At 36.0% G+C, this 23664-nt stretch overlaps 2 protein-coding genes across 2 annotated transcripts; both read right to left on the reverse strand.

Moving 5' to 3' along the window:
* Positions 1–625: 625 nt before the first annotated feature.
* On the reverse strand, positions 626–15352 carry LOC127958986 (suppressor of tumorigenicity 7 protein-like). Its single transcript, XM_052557981.1, has 15 exons — positions 15139–15352; positions 13570–13652; positions 13308–13467; positions 13169–13223; positions 12935–13050; positions 12762–12840; positions 11866–11954; positions 11684–11784; positions 10380–10494; positions 10208–10280; positions 9987–10089; positions 4975–5125; positions 4639–4731; positions 4084–4223; positions 626–827 (listed from the first exon to the last, which is right to left on the reverse strand). The coding sequence occupies exons 1-15, from the start codon at positions 15305–15307 to the stop codon at positions 732–734; spliced, it is 1623 nt and encodes a 540-aa protein (XP_052413941.1). The 5' UTR covers positions 15308–15352; the 3' UTR covers positions 626–731.
* Positions 15353–16191: 839 nt separating this feature from the next.
* Positions 16192–23383, reverse strand: LOC127959166 (F-actin-capping protein subunit alpha-1). Its single transcript, XM_052558173.1, has 9 exons — positions 23280–23383; positions 21326–21389; positions 20820–20871; positions 20427–20490; positions 20009–20215; positions 19835–19914; positions 18054–18204; positions 17314–17376; positions 16192–17172 (listed from the first exon to the last, which is right to left on the reverse strand). The coding sequence occupies exons 1-9, from the start codon at positions 23316–23318 to the stop codon at positions 17032–17034; spliced, it is 861 nt and encodes a 286-aa protein (XP_052414133.1). The 5' UTR covers positions 23319–23383; the 3' UTR covers positions 16192–17031.
* Between the last annotated feature and the right edge of the window lie 281 nt (positions 23384–23664).

Here is a 23664-nt window from a genome sequence, read left to right on the forward strand (position 1 = left end):
GTCTACTTTAACGCACAATAATGTTGTTAATTATTAAAGTACTGAAGGTTTGCAGTCTCCCGCTTTAAATACTTGAGCTCTTTAAAGCAGGATGGATTATTAAAAGCTTTCTAACATAATGGTTTTTAAACCTTTATCTTCATTGTTATATAGTTATCATAGTGTGAACTGTCCTTAAACATCATCCAAATCTGGCCCATTTGTAGAACAACATACCATCATATATAAACCGATAGATATTCATGACCACAACCGCAATGCATGACTATAAGACTATAATAGTATTATATGAACACACAGTTTCATCTGTGCAACCAACTCAACCTCATGCTGTGGATCTGAACTTTTGTTAAGTGAGGTCCTCTAAAAACAGACACATGATTTACTGCCGAATCTTCAGGGTACACAAGGCCCGTCTTTTTCTTCAGTGATTGCATCAGCACTATATCACTGTGGCAACCTGCCCTGCGGCCATAGCAGGCATATTTAAGCGGGATTAGAGCCAGTCACGGCGCAGAGGTTGAGAATCGGCCATTTCATCAACATGTTCAGATTGACTTCTACTGTTCTACTCAACCATGTCAGAAGGCATTAATTACTACAGGAAAAGAGAAGGCAAAGTGCGTCAAAGAGCCATAACATTTTTATTGTCAGTACAGGTGGCTAACGGGCACGTTACACATGTACAGTAGTGTTTTCAAGTGCAAGTTTGTCTGAGCTGTGTGTGTACGTCAGACGTTTGCTAGTTGATGCCACAGGCAGGAGGGCATAAAACTCTCCATCTTGTCTGCAAAAAAGCCCAGTGGCGCAAAGAGGGTGCTGAAGAACTGCAGAGAGAGAGAGAGAGAGAGAAACAGTCAGATGGATCGGAATTAATAATCACAAACATCTTAAAGGGATACTTCACCCTAAAATGAAAATCTTGTGATTAATCACTTACCCCCATGTCGTTCCAAACCTGTAAAAGCTCTGTTTGGAAAACAATTTAAGATATTTTGGATGAAAACCTGGAGGCTTGAGACTGTCCCATAGACTGTCAAGTAAATAACAGTGTCAAGGTCCATAAAAGGTATGAAAAGTCTTGGTCAGACACTCCATCTGCCATCAAACGAGCAATATGAAGTGTATATGAAGTGACGGGAACACTTTTTGTAAGCGAAGAAAACAGAAATAATGACTTTATTCAATAATTCTTTTGTCAACGGTCTCCTCTGTGTCACTCCATATCAATGTGCTGCGTACGCTCTTCTGTGTCTTCTGCACCACGAGGAGGCGCTGTTACTACGTGTATTAAGCTTTGATTTGAAATAAAACAGTGCATCCTTGTGGCACGGAGGACACAGAAGAGTATACACAGCACAGTGATATGGAGTCTAAGCCTCCAGGTTTTCATCTAAAATATCTTAAATTGTGTTCTGAAGATGAACAGAGCTTTTATGGGTTTGGAACAAACATGGGGTAAGGGATTAATGACAACATTTTCATTCTGGGGTGGAGTAACCCTTTAAATTCCATGCAAAATATTGAAGAAACAGACTTTTACATTTCTAAAATAAATGGGTGTACTTTGCCAAACAAATGTTGGAGTGGAAAGCAAACATTTTTTTATATTTAAAATATAAAATTTACATTCTGTGTGTGTATATATATATATTCAGGATTTTACATTAATCTATACAGAATAAAAACTGTTTTAATTCTGAATAAATAAACATATACATATATGGATTCACAATCATATTTTCAGATTAATTAAACTGCATTTATCCAGATTTACATCCATATAGTCATGATTAACACTGACATATTTAAATATATATCTGCAATGCAAATATGCATATGTATACATAGACTTAAGCATACATTTGGATTTACAATTATACATTTAAAATGATAACTTTGTATTTAGGATTTATTTAGAAATATAAAAATTTCATAATAAAATCTAAAGTAAACTGGGATTTTGATTATTAAGAAAAACATACAGAAAAAAATTATAGTTTTAAATTTATTATTAACTGAATATTAAATATTTGATATTTAATTTCCAATCTCTGGTAGCGACTGTACAGTAGTTTGGTGTTATAGTACAGTAAACACCTTTTTACCAAACAACAATTTTGTGAAATTAATGAATTTCAGTCCTAAACTTGCCGCTTTAAGCTGATGTTGAAATTAGGAAATCTATGAGAAATGCATGTCCAACCTGAAGAAAAAAAAATGAAAGCAGTGCTTTTGCTCATCTTATCTACCTCACTCATAGACTATTCAGTGTTTGACTGAGCCACATGCTGTCAGAAAGTTGCCTTTAAAGTGCCTGAAGTGCTAGACATAAGTATGATAGAGCTTGTCCCTCTGGAATACTACATGGAGGTCCTGACAGACACAAACAAAAGGAGAAAAAAAACTCTGGATGGCAACCAACTTCAGGACTATAAAACTGGCGAGAATCAGTCCCTTTGAAAAACACTGAAACCTCCACGATTCAATCCACCATAAACAAGCCTCAAATGTGTTTATGAAGCGATACATTTCACGGATGAACAGATGTTTATGACGGAATATGGGAAAGGAAGCCCGGGGCCGTGTGTCGCAGAGGGAGGAAGACGGGAAGAGTGGAGGCTGGAGAGGTATCATCCATTTTAACCCAGATCCAGGAAATAGATAGTGCTAGCATAAATACATGTTGTAACATGACAAACGAGGTTGATAAAAAGATAAAGACCAATGAGGCTGCATGTCTTCACATTCAGGAGTTTATTGCAATTACAAATCAGGGCATTGTTCCCCAAGGAAAACAAGATGTTTGGAGTGGACGGGGAACAAAGCTTGTGTGGATGTGCGCGGGCAAGCGAGGGAGTATAATGGAAAAAGAGCGACTTCGAATGCAAGTCAGACGCGAGGCCCTTCCGTGGCGTCTAGTGCAACAACTCAAACTTGCTCTGAAATCAATCACTCGCTTTTAATTCACCCAAATGAATGTAAACAACGATAAGAGAAGAACGCACCGCCACAGAAAAGGGCATCCTGGCCTTCGGAGAGGCTAAATGTTGTTGTACGAACAGTTCAAAGGCCCGCTTGGCTTAGCTTCTCTTCTGCTCCTTAATTTCCCTTCTCCATTCTGCTCCCTACCTCATTGACTAAGAACTGTAAATAAGTTACTGTGCAAAGTATTGTAAGTTAATCTATATACAAATTAAAAATAACAAAATATAAAATCCTTTAAACTAGTTTACATTTGTTTGTCGCTCTAGCAGTTAACAAAACAGAACTGCATTCGTCTACTTGTGGAAGGACACAGTAGCCGAAGCTACTTCTCTCTGCTTATGGCGAATCACGCAGGTACTGGGCCACTCCACAGCGGTTCCTACCAGAAATATTCAGAATATAAAAACTAAGGTGTAGCGGATTAATTCAGGACATGCCAAAAACACAGTTTGGGAAATGGATTCATGATGCACCGGACCTGAACCCAATCGAGATGGTTTAGGGGTGAGCTGGACTGTAGACAGAAGGCAAAAGGGCCAACAAGTCCTAAGCATCTCTCGGGGAACTCCTTCAAGATGTTGGAAGACCATTTCAGGTGACTACCTCTTGAAGCTCATCAAGAGAATGCCAAGAGTGTGCAAAGCAGTCATCAAAGCAAAAGGTGGCTACTTTGAAGAACCTAGAATATGACATATTTTCAGTTGTTTCACACTTTTTTGTTATGTATATAATTCCATATATAATTCCACATGTGTTAATTCATAGTTTTGATGACTTCAGTTTGAATCTACAATTTTCATAGTCATGAAAATAAAGAAAACTATTTGAATGAGAAGATGTGTATATATATATATATATATATATGTGGTCTCATAACGAGCTGCACTTTGTACCATCTAGGATGCCATTGACAGACTTCATTATTATATTGCAACACAAAGAAATGTTTATCTTGGGAGTTCAGTGATTGTGTACTTTCTCTTCTAAACAAAAAAAGAAATAAATAAGGGCACAGGGGGACAAGAGGAAAACCAAAAAATAAAAAAATAAAACCCACACACACTTTTGGGCTCGGTGAGGCATGCAGATACTCACGGCTTTGACGAAGACCCCCATGAGCTCTGGAAACTGGTGTGTGAGCATGGCCAACATAGCACAGAAGGAGCACAGGCCCGCTGTGAAGAGGATGAAGAAAGGAAGCTCCTTCTTCGGATACACTGAAACCTCATGAAATGCTGGAAGAGAGAGATAAAGACATTTATTTATCTTATAACAGGTCAGTAAGTACCCTATTTTATTCTTATTTTTAATCATTTTACACTCTATCCTTATGCAAAAGGTATGGTCACATTTAGCATTGCTCAGGGAAATTTCAGGGGCGAAATCCTGTTATTCCAATGAGAATCTATACAATTTAGAGTTTGCAAAGCATGCAAAACTTGTGTCAGGTTGTGAATTTGCCACACTGACCAACAGGAAGCTGCTTTGTTTGAAAGTGACCTCTGTGTGAGCACTGCTTCTTCTCTACACTACTGACAATAGCCCTTTTTTTTTGCATGTACAATTCTTTTTTAAATCACCCTAATAAGACAGTCACAGCACATTAACAACATAACGACAGATATATAAAACTATATAGTGTATACTTACAAGGCAGAAGCTCTCTGTCTGCAGTTTCTGTGCATCCTGGGTAAGGATAGAAGAGATGACCCTTTTCCAGGGGGTATGGAATAATCCGGAAAGCTACAAGAGTCAAAAGGTGTCAACTGATATCAAGTGAGATGATTTACATTTTGTTTACAGTAAACAGCTTACAAAAATTACATTTGTTTTTTCAGATACAACATGGTGATAATAGCATGCCATGCTTTTAAGTACTTCTGAAGTACCTTGTAATTTTCATGGTAAATGAGTATGGTATTCATCATATTATATATACATGAATATGATATAATGTAAAAAAGAACAGATGTGCACTGTACATACTGCCTTCCCAGGTACAGTGTAGCAGGTTGAGCGCCCCCTCTGCCCGTTTCCAGTGCTGCAGGTGAAAGAAAGCGTACGCCACCGCCTCACTGTCTCCCCTCTTCAGAATATGCTCAGGTGGCAAAATCAGACTCTTCATTTCTAATAAATACTGCAACGACACACAAAACAAACCTATTTTAATTACATTAACTCATTAAAACAAAAAAAAATAAATTAAGCCTTCTCAATTCTTATTACCATAACGCAGAAAGTTATTATAGAAACAATTACTTTCAAAATATAAATAAATTATGTATAATATTACATTATTAATGTGGTAAAGTATTTAAATACATACATAAAAACTATCAAAACTAATGCATGCAGGCAATTATGGCCAATTAATAAGGCAATTATGTGTCATGAAAATAATGTTACAATGGCAAAAATATTAATGGTCTTTAAAAAAATGCAAAATTATTCTTAATTTTCTTAATGCAAAATATAAGGTATTGTTTTCCCCTGTAATATTGGGGTGAAGTGTGACTCAGATATTTACACATACACGGTAAAAAATAAAAATAAAAATAAAAACTTCCTGGCAGAAAATTACTAGTACATTTTCCAGACATTCGACCATATAACACTACAAAATGCAATGCATAAATCGAAATACTGGTAAAATGTTGGCGCAGATAGCTCAGTGTGCAAGTGCAGGCGTCCCGAGTTCGAATCCCTACTTGAGGACCTTTCCCAATCCCACCCCCCTTTTCTCTCACACTTCGCTTCCTGTCTGCTTTTTATCATAATAAAAGGCAAAACACAGAAATAGATCTTTCAAAAAATAAAAAACAATAATAATAATAAAAAATAATACTGGTATAACATCTGTAAAAAATATATATAAAAAATATTTCATAATAACACTATACATTATTTTTTTTATTTTGTTAAGTGTACATATGAGAGCTTTATACTCACACTGAGCCTGTATACTTAAATTCTCCCCTGCTCTGGGCCCCGGGGTGAATGTTGTTGAGGGCAATACAACAGGATTAAATGGTATTATCCAGAGGATAACCTACCCAAATGCCCCTGGCTGTGATTATGGTACATTACAGCTAAATTCGACAGATTCCCTCTGCAACGTGTCAAGTGCACCTTCTGAATTATGAGCAAATATCCAAACATATTTCAGTAACAATCACAATGTTGGATATGTCATATGCGCGCATGACATGGGTAATTTAGCTTTATGATCAGGCTGACATTCGACAGGCAGCTGTTCTACACAACACGCCCGCACACAATCACGGTCACCTCTTTTAATGGCGGATCAAGTGTCAGTGATGGGTCTCTTTTATGTGGAGGTTCCTCCTAAGCTCCTGCTGAACTCCCATAAGCCCATGTCTCAGTCTGTCTAGTATCTCTTTTCACTTGACCGTACAGACCCTGTACGATGACATTACACTGTGGTGGTCTTGGAGATGCAAAGGCGAGGTACTGACAGATGACATCATGCATTATAATTTTTCTAGGATATCAAAGTTAACATTTAAGATGATATGTTTATACCATAAAACTAATATTACCACTGTTGCACTGTTAAAAAAGATACATTACTGTTCAAAAATTGGGGCAATTTTTTTTATTTTTTAGATTTTATAGAGCAAGGTTGCACTAAATTGATCTCAAGTGACTGATATATATAGATATATACATACACACACACACACACACAGGTCACTTTATTAGGTACATCTGTTCAATTGCTTGGTAACACAAATTGCTAATCAGCCAATCACATGGCAGCAACTCAATTCATTTAGGCATCTAGATGTGGTGAAGACGACTTGCTGAAGTTCAAACCGAGCATCAGAACGGGGAAGAAAGGAGATTTAAGTCTCATGGAATGGTTGTTGGTGCAAGACGGGCTGGTCTGAGTATTTCAAAAGCTACTGATCTACTGGGATTTTCACGAACAACCATCTCTAGGGTTTACAGAGAATGGTCCAAAAAAAGAGAAAATATCCAGTGAGCGGCAGCTGTGGGAATGAAAATGCCATGTTCATGTCAGAGTTCAGAGGAGAATGGGCAGACTGGTTAGAGATGATAGAAAGGCAACAGTAACTCAAATAACCACTTGTTTCAACCAAGGTCTGCAGAATACATCTCTGAATGCACAACACGTCGAACCCTGAAGCTGATGGGCTACAGCAGCAGAAGACCATACCCGGAGCTGCTCCTATCAGCTAAGAAGGCAAGACAAGGCATGGCTCACCAAAATTGGACAATAGAAGACTGGAAAAACGTTGCCTGGTCTGATGAGTCTCGATTTTTGCTGCAACTTTCAGAGGGTTAGGTCAGAATTTGGTGTAAAGAACATGAAAGTATGAATCCATCCTGTCTCAATAGTTCAGGCTGGTGGTGGTGTTGTAATGGTGTGGGGGATATTTTCTTGGCACACTTTGGGCCCCTTAGTACCAAATGAGCATCGTTTAAATGCCACACAATGAGTTCACTTTACTCAAATGGCCTCCACAGTCACCAGATCTCAATCCAACAGAGCAGCTTTAGGATGTGGTGGAATGGGAGATTGGCTTCATGGATGTGCAGCTGAAAGTAAAGTGGCCAATGAGTGTGTGTGTTTGTGTGTGGGCGCGTGTTTTTGTGACATATCAGGACACAACTCTGTATAATGACATGGGTATGACACAGGTATTACAAGGAGAGGGTGACTTATGAGGACATAACCCATGTCCCCATTTTTTAAAACGCTTATAAACCATACAGAATAGTTTAGTAAATTTCATTGGCTTCAGTACAATGACAAAGTATTTATGAAGCATCTTTTTAGAATATCAAAGTTTGTTGTAAAGTTCGCTTTGCAGCTGATTATATATTTTATCAAGAGGGATAACATTTGGGGGAAATTTCCATCAAAAAGTTTGAAAACCACCGACATAAGCAAAAAGTAGGAGAGACCATGAATTTGAGCAAATAATCAAGTGCCTTTCACTTTTATTAAACTGTTATACATAATAAAAATATAAAGGACAGAGATTTGGGTCTCTTGTATCTTATTGCTTGTTTAATATTAGCATAAAATATTACTGCATTGCCCAAATACTACAAGTCCACATCTTTAATATTCAATACATAATGTTGGCGGTATAACCTTAGGACAGACAAGTCATTGTTTGAAATGATCACACAAATGTAATAGTAATACTACTGACATCCAACACACTCTTTGTTCATTCTGGAGAGTCTTTTTTGCTCTAGGGGCAGATCTGGCAAATGAAAGACCAGGTGTATGTGTGTTGATATTTGCTGCACATCTCAAACAGGTGCACTTTGTAGTCTGATACAGCACGTCTGAGTTGCATGCATGTGCGTAAATACTGAGACGGTATGTTTGGGTGTGAAAAAGTTAAGCGCTTTGAAGTCCGATCTAGTGTTTTGAAATGTTGCAAGTTGGAACCAGGTACAAAGAAAGAAATAGCTGATGAGAGTCAAAACATCTTTAAAGAGCAAAAAGGAAATCAAAGGTGATACAACTTTTGCCCTAAACACGGTTTACTAAAATCTATGCACGGGATTCATGGGTCGACAAGCCCACTTGCAATTATGTGTTTTAATGTAAAACTTTGAACGATGCACTTCTGATGTGAATATTAGAAAAGTTTCTGTTTAGTGAAGAGGACTGCAGTGTGCTTCAACAGCATCACCTCCTGGTCATGACAATGTGTCTCCGCACACACGAATATCAGTGGGATAATGCTGATGTGTGGGCAAGTAACTTAAAAAAATTGCATTATACATCATGATACCCTAGTAAAAAATAAATATACTTAAATGTATTTGAAATACATTTATTTCATGCTAGATATAATACAAATCCATTTATATATTTATGTACTAAATAAAAATATCCTCCAATTGTACTATAAGTATACTAATCTGGTATGATTAAAATCTGCTAAATTGGAACAAGTAATTTTGTACTTTAAGCACTTTAGTTTACTCTAAAAATATACTGAAGTATGTTTGATTGTGCTAAAGTGGAACATTTGCAAATATGCTTCAGTTACACTTTAAATATCTTGCATGCAAAGACTGATATTATTAAAAGATCATACAATCCTGATCAAGTGACATTAAAACACATTTTAAGCTTAATATTAAGAAATGTGCATTGTGCACAAGTAGTACTCCAAATAAAGTTGAATTAGACCTTTTATATCAGTAAGTCTAAAGCGATTTCAGTAAGTATGTTAATAGATTTGAACTATACTTGGTATGAAATAAATATATTTTAAATATATTACTTTTTTACTAGGGTAAGATCACTTGAAATTGCTATTTTTTTTTATATTATTGGATGTTAGCAAATCCAATCAAAATTTAGTTTCAGAAATTTCGATAAAAAGTTTCATTTTACTGTTGCAATTCCAGAACTCCGTGTGGTGACACAATAGCGATTGTATAAATGCTACTGCATATAGACTGTCGGTCAAAAGTTCTTCTTTTTTTTTTTTTTATTAACTGATGCTTTTATTCAGCAAGGCTCAATTAAATTTATTAAAATGGAAAGTAATTACATGTATAATGTATGAGTAATTACATGTATAATGTAACAAACATTTACATTTTAAATAAATGCTGTTCTTTTGCACTTTATATTCATCAAAGAAAGCAAAAAAAAAAGTTTCAAGGTTTCAACATATATTAAGCAGCACAACTGTTTCCAAAATTTATAACAAAAAGAAATGTTTGTTGTTTAGCAAATCAGCATATTAGAATGATTTCTGAAGGACCATGTGACCGTGAAGACTAGAGTAATGATGCTGAAAACTCAGATTTTCAATTTTCAATTTTCAATTGTAATCATATTTCCCTATATTACTGTTTTAATGGAAAAAACACAGCCTTGGTGGGCATGAAAGACCTCCCTTGCCAACATTAAAAGCAATCTTACTGACCCAAAATTTCTGAATAGTAGTGTATAAGAAACAAATCATTCAAACCTTTGGTACGTGTGGGTTGAACTCCACGGCTCTGTGTATGGCCTCTACTGCGTTCATCTCTGCTGTGCTGAGACCTCGTCTAGACGCTGCTTCAGGCGAAAACCTGCCATACAACACACACACAGATTCATTCAGCAAACTATAATCCATAAACATCACCTATGCTATGATACGTAATATGCTATTGAATATTAGACATTTCCAGGATGCTGAAGACTTACTTATCTGACACTGCTCTGGCTTTCAGTAAGGCAGATGTGTAGCATATAGTAGCTGATTTTGGCAAGCTGATATCTGAAGGGAAAAACATCAGACAGTTGATATAAAGGATACTAGCATCTCTTCCTGTCGTCTATGAAATGTACAGTGACACTGAGAGATGAATGAGCTTACCGTCATATTTAGCAAGGACTGCTTGTACATCAGCGTAGGCCTGCAGCTCTAATAATGCTTCTAAAAGGTTCTCGTGAATGTTTAACATTCCCAGTAAGGGGAATTCTTTCATTAACTGTGCAAGGAATCAAGAAAATGACAATATTACGCAACAGAGCATACTTCAGGTGCAAGATACCACAAAAATAAAACAAAATGAAATAAAATAATGAACTTTAAAATAAAATAAAATGAAAATGTGAATTTCAAGTAAAGGCTGAGCTCCAATTTATTCATAAACAATTGTAAGTGTTCAATTATTATACCAGAAATTACTCTCTGATGATTACAGAACATAAACATTTTGGGCATAAAAGATGCAATATATGATTTGACATTTTTACATCTATTGTTCAAATTCTAAGTTTCTCTTTCAGTAAAAAAGTATCAGTATCAAAGAAAATATTAAGGTATGTTCAGGTAAATGTTGAATGTAAACTTGCCCTGAGGATATCTATAGACATGGAGTGACAACACGTTTTAGAGTCATGTGACCAGAGTTTTATCATTTATAAAGAAAGGCTGAATTTTATTTATATCTGCACTAAAGTTATAGTTATGTTCAATCAAGTTGTGGAAAACCACAGAAAGTAATTTAGATCCTCAAAAATCTAAAACTTAAAGCTGCGGTAGGGAACCTTTGACGCTTTAGCGGTTAATAAACAGAACTGCTTGGGTCTTGCGGAAGAACATTGTAGCCGGAACTACTTCTCTCTGTTTATGTCTATGAAGAATCACAAAGGTACTGGGTTACTCCGCCGCGGTACCCCCGAAGCAATCTAAAATAGTCCGAATATAAACACTTATTATAGGTGCACCCTAGTGATTCAGGACAAGCTAAAAACACGGATCCATTTTGGAAAATGGATTCATGGTGTACTCGCTTATTGTATATATTTTTCTACATTTTGAACACAAACAAAGTTACGGACCGCAGCTCTGATTGGTTGTTTCTTGCCGGGAGCGGATGAATTTCTGCAAATGGCAATAGCACCACTGGGAGAAGCCAGAGGAGCTTGATTTTTTCACAGATTATCTGTCTCATATTTTACTGTCAGGACATAATGTATATATATATATAATATAATATATAATATATTTTTTACAAAAGTTACCTACTGCAGCTTTAAACCTAATTTACTGTAAAATTATTTCTTTAAAAGTCTATGTGGCAAGGGATAAGTCCCATAACATAAATCACCAAAACACCCACTTTTTACAGCCACAACACCTAAACATGGTAAGTGGTATATTGCTCCTCTTACATCTCTCATCATCTTTACAGCTTCTTTGATGCGACCCAGTTTTCTTGCACACATGGCCAGTCTGCGCTTGATGTAGACCACAAGATTGGTGTCTTTTCCGGCTGTGAAAGCAACGAGAATAAGCAACAGTGTGAGTTACTGTATGCTGAGCATACATGTGTGACAGTGTGAAAGTTTCATACCACTCTTAAGTGCTTGTTTGAAAAGCCGTTCAGCCTCTGTGATGGTTGTGGCTTCCTCCTCGGCCAGGAGCACATATGCTGCAGCACATCTGCAAAGAATGAGTCATATGCTTGAGAGTCAGAAGAAGTCAATTTGATGCCAACAGTAGAGATGCACTGATGATTAAATTCTGCCGACACAGAAAAGCCAGTAAATACTCCACTTATGTTATGTTCAATAACAATATATGGCTTATGTTACAATAAGATACTGTTGTGTATTAAAATAATAAAAAAGTAGGCATCAACATTATAATGCACAGTGTGAAAAATTAGTACAGTATACATTAATTTCGAAAATATTACATGAAATAGTGCTATAATTTTTTTTACGATTATGTGATTGTTATGTGTTAAGGTTAGCTTTAAGTGACAGAAAATAACATACATAATTAAATATCTAATACGATGAAATAGATATAAATAGAATCAAAAATAAAAAAATAAAATCCATGTTCACATCTGGCTGAAACAGAAAGCGAGTCATTAAATAACGATACATGTCTTATATAGCTGTTGTATATTTAAATAATTTAAAATATAACAAAAATTTTAAATAGATCATTTTAAAATGACAATTTACAAGTCAATTCAGGCGTCATCGTTATAATCCACATTATGAAAAATACAATTAAATTTAAATGACTAATTGTAAAAGTAAGAGCATGCATTACTAATTATCTTATATTGACTGATAAAATAAAATTAAAATAAGCAAATACGTAAAATGGTACCAACATTTTGTGCATCCCTCGTTTATGCATTTTTTTTAATTGACCATTTCAGCTGTAAAGTCTGACTGGATGAGACATCTGTGGCTATAATTGAATAAAATCACAAGGATGGATGGAACTCACTCGCGGTTCAGTTCAATTGCCTGGTAAGCTGCTCGAATTCGTGCCTGCGGGTTCCTCTCCCTCCAGGCCTTCTGCATTACTGCAGAACAAACAAGAGGGATAACAATCATGATTAAACATCAATTCTGATTAGATTTAGGTATTTCTTTTAAGTGGAGGAGCATGAGACTAACCAGAGTCCTCTGGTCTAAGTTGCTGAGTGTCTCCCAAGAAGAAGGTTTGATGATCTTGTGCTGATAAATTCATGTCATAGTATGTCAGGGGCTCTTTTCCTGTCACCCAAGTGTACCTAGAATGACAGGATCATGAATGAATAGGATTTTTTTAAATAACAGAAAACTGTCATATTTAAAAAAAAATCAAATATTCAAATTAAATTAAACCTTTAGAAACGTCCAACAATATACCTGCTGTACTCTGCGCCTCTGAATAGGTTCAGTGGGTTCCTCCACACTTTACATTCTGAAAGAAAAATAAAATAAGAGCTGTATATTCCATTCACTTTATAATATTTAGAAAGATAAACATGTAGTAACTTTCAAAAACCTGCAACGTTGGTTCTCGGCTCGGCATCGCCGTTTACAGAAGAGAAGAGGCCCACAGAGCTGCTGTTCTCCACTCCTCCCAGTAGGGGGCGCAAGTGACTGACAGACACCTGCTCTATGAAGGACGTGCCGTACTTCCTGAAGTACCACCACTCAAATATCTGAAGATAAACGCAAAGATTGTGATTTTAAACAGCTTTGAAACTGAAGTTAGTATTAAGTTATCTGACAACCAATTTACCAAAGCCAAGAAAAATTCTCACCAATATAAGGCCCGAGATGAGCGAGGAGGTTCCAGTCAGCGCAACATAGAATTTAGGCGTAAGAGTGTTTAAAAACACAGATGCTGTGGATGTATAACAATATAGACATTTTTACTCATATTAAGAAAAAACTGTAACACCTGTCAATCTTGAAAAACGCTTAGTGCTGTCAAGCGATTAATCGCGACTAATCACAATTAATAGCATCCAAAATAAGTGTTTGTTTACATAATGTGCGCGTGTACTGTGTACATTAATTATGGTTATCATGCATGTATATATTTCAGTCAAATATGCTGTTTATATAATAAATATTTATATATAATATAAAATATATTAATATAAATATATACATGTAAATTCATTTAAGTATTTTCTAAATCTATACTGTATGTTTGTATTTATATATACATAATAAACACACATATATTATGTAAACATAAATGTTTCTTTCGGATGCGATTAATCACGATTAATCATTTGACAGCACTAGCTTAAAGCAATGCAAAATAGCTATATATATATATATATATATATATATATATATATATATATATATATATATATATATATATAGTGGAAATGTATTTATAGATTTTAAATATATAATAATTAAAAAAATGGCCAGAAATGTATTGTCTTTTAAACAAATGTACAGAAATAATGATTACGCTCTTATCCTGCGTAAATAACAATTACAATTTTACAATTTATACTAAAATCAATTTTTTTGTTAACTGCTGAATAATGCTTCTACTCAAACATTACATGCACACTGCACTTATAAAACATTAAACATTTTATATACGTTTTATATATTATATTTTAAACTTTTTAACTGAAAAATGAAGTAGCTTATTGGGGGTTCGATTCCCTGGGAACACATGATAGGTAAAAATTGATAGCCCGAATCTACTGTAAGTCGGTTTGGATAAAAGCGTCTGCTAAATGCATACATTTAATATAGAAAATATTGATGATAAAACCTCAACATATTTTCATTTGTTTACTGTCATAGCACACTAAGTAAATTACTTCTCTGAATAATGCTACTACACAAACACCACATGCACACTGCACTATGTACAAGTTTAAACATTTGTGGATAAACAAATATGAGACATAAGAGTGCAGCTTAAGTGCACTGATTTCAGAATTATGTTAAATGTACAAAACATAACATTTCTTAGACTTGCATTTGACAGCTGCTTTTATCTAAAGTAATCGTTAAAATTCAATGATTCAGTAATGAATTTAAATGCAGTTCTGTTTCTCTCACAATGCTTCAAACAACTGCACGACTCGAGTGTTGTTATGATCTTTAACAGCAATTTAGAGTCATGTTGGACACTTAACATCTTCAGTCACCATTCATTGACATTGCATTGAAAACTCCGAGCAGCACTCACTTCAGAATTACTCCTTTCATATTCCACATCAAATTAAACTCACACAGGTTTACATGGAGACGAGAGAATTAGTGTATTTGTGTGAACTTTTCCTTAAACGGACAGAAAGATATCTTGTGTTGAGCTGGATACATCCACACAGCTGAACATAAACACACACCTGCGTTGACGGTCTCCTGCAGCTTCAGAGGGCTCCTCAGCACGTAAACCATCGTTAAGACCATGGCGAACCAAAGCGCACATATGTACGTCCACGACCAGCACAGCCACGATTTTAATTTATCCGTGAAACCGGGTGATTGAGGATTACGGCCACTGCTGTCCGCCATCTTTCACCGACTAGCCGTAAACATTAGAATTGTGGGATAGTGGAGGAGAGAGTGCAGTAACGACGCTCTCCATCAGAGGGCGCAGCTCTCGTTCATTTGATATATATATATATATATATATATATATATATATATATATATATATATATATATATATATACTCAACTGTCTCAAACCTATACGAATTACAGAACAGCATAATGCAGTATATACTGTATACTTTTTTTTAAAAGTGAAACTAGGCCGTTAACATACTACAATTTTATACACACACACAAAAAAACTTAATTGAAAATCTTCTGTTGTGAACCTAATTAATGGATATTCAGGTGTTAGAAAAATAATTTAAACAATAAAATAAATAGAAAAAAACATAAAACAGAAAAAAAAAACATTTAAATATTCAAATTTAAACTTAAAATCCATTCAGATTGAAAAAAAAAAAATCACCATCTGGCAAATAAAATTTAATTGGAAAATAACATGAAATAAAAATGCAATTAAAGGTAATTTCTGAGGCTTATGTTTATAGGTATAGTATATTATTTAATCTTTTAAAATTATTTTTCTAGCAAGAACCAAACAAATATCCTAGCAATTTAAATAGGGGTGTTTAAATGCACCAGTTTAACAATTAATTTATAATGTACCAGTTACGGAATTTGTTATTTGAAATAATAATAATACACCATAAAAACACAGCTCAGTAATTTAAAAAATAAGAATAATTTTGACACCAAAGCAACTAATGTTAAACTGATTCAGAGCTAAATTTGAAAATGTACACCCCTCATTTTAAGTAAAACGGCTTTTTAATATTATATATATGTAATATGGCATTAAATGATGTTCCAATACATTAAAAATAATAGTAATGAAGTCAGTTTGGTGCAAATCATTTATTCCTCTGGGATCATATTTGTTCTTACAATTTGTAAAAAATAGTTAGCAATAAAAGCTAGGGTAGGAGGCTGACAAATATTTTGTGTAACTGCATACAGTATATATACCATTCTTAGACACCAGAGTACGACGATGGGACCATTTCCACACAGAACAGTAACCTGAAATGACTTCCTGTACAAATACAAGGCTCACTTTGGCACAACCCTCTCTGTGATCAATTGACTGAACATTCAGATGATGGCACCTACAACGCTTTAAAAAAACCAATCTTTACGTTGGAAAACAACACAGTGATGATAACTGCTGTCAAGACATTCTTTATAACCAGCTAGGGCTACGTATCTTATTTTACGACTCAACATGAAGTAAAACTTTGTCGAGTTGTTAAAAAAGTAAACAAAATGGTCTCAATTGATCATATGGGCTGAGTGCAATAAAAAGTTCAGTGTGTCAAGCATTGGGAACGCTGATCTAGAGGAGGTGTAAGGGATTTAAGGGGGGCATTAATGACGCTGTACACTGGTGTCATGGGAGGTATTTGTTCAACAGCAAAAACTTTTGCTAAACCCATTAAAACAAGCTTGCCGCCCTCCTACAATACAGAAAAGGAGGCAGTCTCTTCAGCTGAGGTCAAACCGTGGCTTCTGGAAAACAAACGAACAAAAAAAAGGACAGACACATTTTTAGCACACTTCTTGAAGGACCCTCTCGCCTTGGCCCCACCCTGGATTCAGGTGTAGGTTCAGGTTTAGATATGGGCCCCTCGTAGCTTGTCTCTTTGCTTGTGACGCGAGCAGGAGCGGAGGCATGCCGTGTGTCTAAGCGTTTTGCATCTCTTTGCCGATCTTGTAGCTGAGGATCTTGTTCCAGTCGATCTTGGTACGGGTGACGGGAAGCTGCCGGCGTAAGGCCTTGAAGGTGGTGTCAGACATGGTCTGGTAGTTCTCACTGATGGCCGTCTGGAAGGCAAACGGCAGGGGAAATCGCACTCTATGACTTTTCACACATCGTAGATATGATCAGGTGCTATAAAATACTTCAAGACTAACCTGCAATCGCAGTCCTGTAAAATAATGACTAACCAATCAAAATCAACAAACCTGATATTCATTCTCAGCATTTTCAATGATTTTGACAAACTCCTTGGCAGTCTGTACCTCATTCTGTCGAAAAAAATAATAATAATCACTTAACTACCAAAAGTGGATATTTTGTGCACTCATAATTCCTAAAAAGAAGTTTTAAACAGTGATTGGTCCTTTTTGTGTATACATTTTTATTGTGGTCAGAATTAAATGGATTTTAATTTCAATTTCATATTCCTTTTCTCTCAAAGCAGCAGCATATGGTGTTAGTTCAACAAAACTAAAAGGAAGAACATCAGGTGTTTAACTGATGCTTTTTCTAATGCATCATTCTCATGCTGTCATAAGCGAGCATTGGGATATTGGGAAAAGAGATTTGTTGTCAAAGGTTGAGCCAGCAGGCTGACTAGATGAAGAGTAAGTTCTGGTAAGCCAAACTGTACATCCACACAAGAAATATACAAATAAAAAATAAAAACTGACACCAAACCCTTTGAATGGTAGTCTAAACTTAACTAGTAAATATCATTCTGCCATGCCAGGCAGCAACAATTCAAAGTCCAGGAAACAGATGTACCAAAAAGGCATCACGTGCTTCATCTATCAAGACAGCACCACACCCACTGTCACTAGAGAAGTCATTCACAGGGCAGTCGGCTGATCCTTTATCAGGCAGGTTGTTTGTGTTGTACTGACTCATTAACAGGAAGCATACTCACTCCAAAACCCAAGCAGCTCGGGCTCAAATAACTTACAGAGATGACCAGAGACTCTTGCACATCCTTGTGGCTGACCAGCTGCACGTTGCCATCCTCATAGTAATGAACCTGGATCTTCAGCACTCCCACCACCTGAGCAGTGGCCTGAGAAATGGTGAACTTCCATTCTGATCGGCAGCGGCCGTTCCTGTATGCAGACAAATGGAGGAGGTCTTACGGACAAGAAGAACGAGACTGATGGCATTTCTAGTAGCTATATTGTACGACGAAAGCCAGTGTTGCATGCAATCCATCATAATTACTATAGTATGCAAAACCCATTCATTGTCAGGGATATAACATGACATCTTAGTGTTTGTGCACATTGCTTAAAGATGATGTTCTTTTGTGCAACTAAGCCATGTGTTTTGTTATCTGTATGTGTGGAAGAGCGAAACTAGATTGTCAGTGCTACAAGTAGGTGATCTTTGCAGTCTGGTGCACCTGTTCTCCATTCAAAGACACATAACAGTCTCTACATACAGTAGGGTCATGATCTGTGTGGGGGCAGAGCTCATTCCCCACACCTAAAGATCATATATCATACTTGGTACAAAGCCGGTAACTGTATTAAATGCATTAACTTTTTACATTTTAAAATTAATGATATCCATCCACCGCTTGTGTTGTGACTGAACATGTCAGAAATCAGGATCCCAAAACTAGCTCTTCAGAAGATCATCTAAACATATCAGTTTTAGCCCTGAGGAGCCATGCAAATATTTGAACAGATGCCTGCATGAGAAACGATTCCCGTCTGAATAGGGCATCATTTTTATGTGGTTTATTAAAAATGTATTAAAACAAATACATTGAATCATGAGTGTTTTTTGTTTTGTTTTTTGCAGTATCCAAACTTTTTTACTAGAGGAGCATCCCAAATCGCAGTCTTACAGTATGCACTATTTATTGATGATATGTAGCATAAATAGTGCGAGTAGTGCATTCCTGATGACATTTCCAAAAAGAAAAAGTACACTTTAAATACCCACTTAAATAACTTTTAAAAACAAAGTTTGGAATGTTTAGCATTTCATGCACTCAACCGTCGCATGTTTAATCACATCATGAAGGGGGAGGGGCTATCAGACTCCGATGATTAAAGGATTAAAAAGCATGCAAAATGAAAATGATTTACTTAGGTGTTTATTTCTCATGTCGTTCTAAACACCTAATACCTTTGTTCATCTTCGGAACACAAAGCAAGATATTTTTGAAGAAATCAGAGTGCCATCTGACCCTCCATAGACACCAACACAACTGAAATGTTCCCAGGTCAAGAAATGTAGCAAAAACATCAATAAAACAGTTCAGGAGACATCAGTGGCCCAACTTCAGTTTTGTGATGCTATCGGAACTCTTTTAGCGCAAAAACCAAAAACAATTTACTCATCCATTCTTATATCTTTGTGTTCCAAAGATTTACAAAGGATCTTACGAATTTGGACATGAGGGTGGGTAATTAATGACATCATCTTCATTTTGGGGTGAACTAACCCTTTAATGACAAAATATCCTTCATACTCTACATGTGCATAAGTGCATCATTTTGAAAGCAGTTTAGGAGTATGTGCTTGTTCTTATTATTATTAGAAGTTATTGATTGATTTTTTATCAGAAAGATCAAAGAGGGACAGGGAATGGAGGAGGTGAGGAATGATATTGGTAGATGTTGCAGGTCAGTCTCAAACCTGAGGCACCTTCGTGAGCACCACTACTCTGATATGCGATTTAAAGCTCAAGTCATACCATTAAACAGAGAAGGATAAAGAAAGTACCAGAAATTCTTGGGCTGAAACTGATGACCCTCGATACAAGCAATGATCGTTTGCTGTCCATCGATGGTTTTCCCATAAACCTAAACAACAACAACAAAAATGTTGCAAAAAACACAAAGAACTCGCTTTATTAAATGAGCCTTTCCTTTAGAAAACGAGATCTAGTGAACTCACAGTGCAGACTCCAGTGGGGTAATGATCCTTGACGTACGCCCTCAGAGCTTCGTCACAAGCATCCCTCCACGGCCTGAGGGCCGCCTCACCCTCGTGAGACTTTGGGTCAGTCGCCTCTTTCCTCAGGTGGTCAAACTTAAATGACTGTTTCTTACGAGGGTCAAAAAACCGTCCATGGCCAAGGTCTCCATGCTCTGTGATCAAAACCTGCAGATTGGAAGCAGTTTAAGTCAATTCAGTCAATAGACTCTTCTTTCCTACTAACATTATTTGAGAGGGTGAACATGTTTCTGACAAGAAGGTTTAGTTTCTTTGGAATAATGTGCACTGTTACATCTTGCACAAACTGACTATGTGAATGTATGTTAAGAAATTATTTGGGGTTTATTTTCAGTTCAAAAGCACTTGTTATAATCACCTGATCTTCACTTCCTTCAAGTTTAGCAGGTGTGAACTGATCCATGTTGTACTGGGCAAAGGCACTGTTACAAACAGGAAACAAAGTTTTTAGTGTAATGTATTCAAAATTAGCAACATCATCAGTTCAACCCTGATTAATGATTCACAGAATTTGATTCAATTTAAACAAAGGGCTTTTGATACAGCCACGGAACTAAATATACCACTTCTCCATATAACTATTCATATTGTGAAGGGGAATCTAAACTGAAAGAGACACTGAAAACGGGTTGCGTACTCATGGCATCTCTTGAAGAGAATCTCGATTTATCTATTTTGCTAGCAGAAAACCGGCAGGGAGGATAGTAATATAATACGCATTCATATACTGTAATAAATACAGACTACTCACTGAGCCGCCCCTTCCCTGAGCAGATTGTCATTATTGAGCAGTAGCCGCACATCTGAAACCAAAGAAAAGACGTCATGTGATGATATGAGAACATTCTTAAAAAAAAAAAAAACATAATACATACATCCTACTAACATACAATATACTACTGTTCAAAAACCTAGGGTCTGAAAGATTTTTTTTTTTTAAAGAAAATTAAACTTTATTCAGTAGGATGCAAAGTGAAAATTAAGACATTCATGCAGACTTATATATATATATATATATATATATATATATATATATATATAGGAATACATTACATTTTTAAATATATGAAAACAAAACTGTTCAATTGTAACAGTATTTCACAATATTATTGCTCTTACTGTATTTTCAATCAAATAAATGCAACCTTGGAGAGCATAAGAGCACATTATTATATAGTAACAATAAAAAAATCTTGTCTCAATAAGTAATTGTTTGATTTTTTTAATGCCTGTACATATGATGCATGAATATTTTACCATTGAAGACTTCGTTGAACTCTCCAGGTGGAGCATGGATGACAAAATTTGCAGCAATGCGGACCTGAGGAAAAACAAAAGCACTTATGAAGAAAACAAGAGAGATGTTTGCACATGCAAAACTCACAACTGAGGTGTCAGTGATTATTCAAAGCCATGCAGAAAACATCTAATATCTCAAAAATACCCAAGAAAACCTGTCAGGTCCAAGAACAGGTGGAATGGGGTGTTCTGCACATACAAGCGATTCTTATGAACCACAGGCTAATGCCACGGTCACATATTTCCAGAGACTATTTGCCAAAAGCAACTTAAAGAACACATATCAACTAAAGGAAGCTGGTATATCTTTGCGCTTCCTTTGAAACCAGGTCAAATGCTTCCTGAGATGACACTGGGCCCCTCTCTGTGCCACTCCTTAGATGGCTGCAGAATTGAGGCTTTTCTTAGCAGTGCACATGTACGCATTAAGGGCCGTGACACTGAGTCCAGCTCTGGCTCTGCGGATGTTTCCCATTCTGGACCCATTCCAGCTCTTCTGAATGTGGAAACCTGTACAGGGTCTGTCTTCAGTAACAGAAACAGACTGACAACAAACAACAACAGTCAAGACCACCTGTAGAGCATTCTGACCACAAACAACTATAGTCAAGCTGTAAGATAAAGAAAGAAATCACAATGGAAATGCAACATAATGGTTTAAATCAAACTGTAAGATCTTAAGAAAATGTGTCACTACTGACACATCATATAACAACTTTTAATTGAAGTATTATTTTATTATTTCAATTAATTTTTAACAACAGCTTTCTGCTTAATATGACAAAACATCTAAATACTAATTAGCGTATTTAACACTTTTGCTCAATATTATGATACATTTCGTATTTTATCCTGCACGACTAATCATTTTTTTGTGTTTTTGTTTTAATCATGGAAAACCTCTGCGCTGAAGCAAAAGCCAAGTTTTTATTTTTATCTCCCACTGGAGAGCTGAATAATATAACAGTGGAATCTAAAGATCACATCTAGCCAATCTTGAGCAGTTTGCAGCTGCAACACACTTTCCATATGTAAGCATTTCTGAAATGCTTCTTCCCTCCTTCAACTGGCCTCAACACGACTGTTTCGACTTTGCAGAGGCGGAGGGGCGAGCCCACTTATTAGAACAGCCTTTGACTCGCATAAGCTCAGCGGCAGGGGGTGGGAGCGTGAGAACGGAAGAGCCGCTCGCATGTAAGAGCATGCAGAAAGAGGGCTGGGTCAGCGACACTAACTCAGCTGAGAATACAAACAAGACCAGAGCCGAGGTTGCGCCCGTTTAAGTGCAAGAAAAACACTTCCCCTTGATCTCATTAAATGAGTCTAATACGATAATTAAATGTAGTTATTTATATATTGGATACTATTCGAAAAATATATATTATCACGGGAAAACGATCTTAAATAAGTTTTTGTATTCAAACTAACTGTAATAATATACTAAGTTATGTGAAAAATGACGCAAATATAAACGAACATATTTTATGATGTTGTCTTAATTAAGTTGATCATTTTGATGAAGTGATTTTTCCTGATTCCTATGCACACGTCCGAACCTCTTCTAATAGTCCGTGAACTCAATAATACTTCCAATGTTCACGTGAAAACATGAATATTATCTAATAAAATACATTTTCTACATAGAGTATGTAAGTATTAATATTCATCTGCAATCTCAGTCCCGTAATATCTACATAGTCTAGCGTCTGTGAGGAGTGCGATCGATTAGATCGAGTTTCAGTTAGCTTGCTAGCTTCCTTAGCACCCTGTTCATCGCGGATTTTGTAAACTGTAAAACATCCAATGCGCGTAATAACACTTATGACACGTTCATGAAAATATATAAGTCGTACATGTCCCGGTAACAAAAGAGGGAAGATACACCAGGAAGCCTGAATTGATAATCACATACCTTATCTTCTTCGGAAAGCTGTTCCTCAAAGTCCGCCATCTTGGCTCAACTGGACCTGCCCTGTCGAATTGCATCACGGGAAAACAATCAGGAACTTGACAAAAGAGTTCAAAATTACATATTTACATACTTAACGTTATATTTTGCCACTGAAATGTTTTTTACACTTTGTACACCATATGAGCTCTCCCACTGGCCTCTTTTCTCTTTACATATTTTGATTCAGTAAATGTTTATAACTTAAAAAGTTGTCATTCATGTTGCAAAGGCTTTGTATCAAAATATATCATCTTTACACTATTATCCAGGGATATAATATATATTTTGTATCTTATTTATGCTATTGAATTTCTATTAGCTATATAATGTTTCTTGCTCTCAATAC

Source organism: Carassius gibelio, chromosome B6, assembly GCF_023724105.1.
Source record: "Carassius gibelio isolate Cgi1373 ecotype wild population from Czech Republic chromosome B6, carGib1.2-hapl.c, whole genome shotgun sequence".
In the NCBI taxonomy this organism is placed as follows: domain Eukaryota; kingdom Metazoa; phylum Chordata; class Actinopteri; order Cypriniformes; family Cyprinidae; genus Carassius; species Carassius gibelio.

What these genes read in the sequence shown, in the direction of transcription:
- LOC127958986 (XM_052557981.1), bottom strand. Translation starts at nt 15,307, where the DNA reads ATGGCGGACAGCAGTGGCCGTAATCCTCAATCACCCGGTTTCACGGAT. An exon ending in TCATCTCGGGCCTTATATTG is followed by an intron (nt 13,468 to 13,569) that starts GTGAGAATTTTT and finishes GTTTATCTTCAG; the next exon opens with ATATTTGAGTGGTGGTACTT. An exon ending in CTGTAAAGATGATGAGAGAT is followed by an intron (nt 10,495 to 11,683) that starts GTAAGAGGAGCA and finishes TTCCTTGCACAG; the next exon opens with TTAATGAAAGAATTCCCCTT.
- LOC127959166 (XM_052558173.1), bottom strand. Translation starts at nt 23,318, where the DNA reads ATGGCGGACTTTGAGGAACAGCTTTCCGAAGAAGATAAG. An exon ending in GTTCAACGAAGTCTTCAATG is followed by an intron (nt 20,872 to 21,325) that starts GTAAAATATTCA and finishes CTTTGGTTTCAG; the next exon opens with ATGTGCGGCTACTGCTCAAT. An exon ending in CTCAGGGAAGGGGCGGCTCA is followed by an intron (nt 20,491 to 20,819) that starts GTGAGTAGTCTG and finishes TGTTTGTAACAG; the next exon opens with TGCCTTTGCCCAGTACAACA.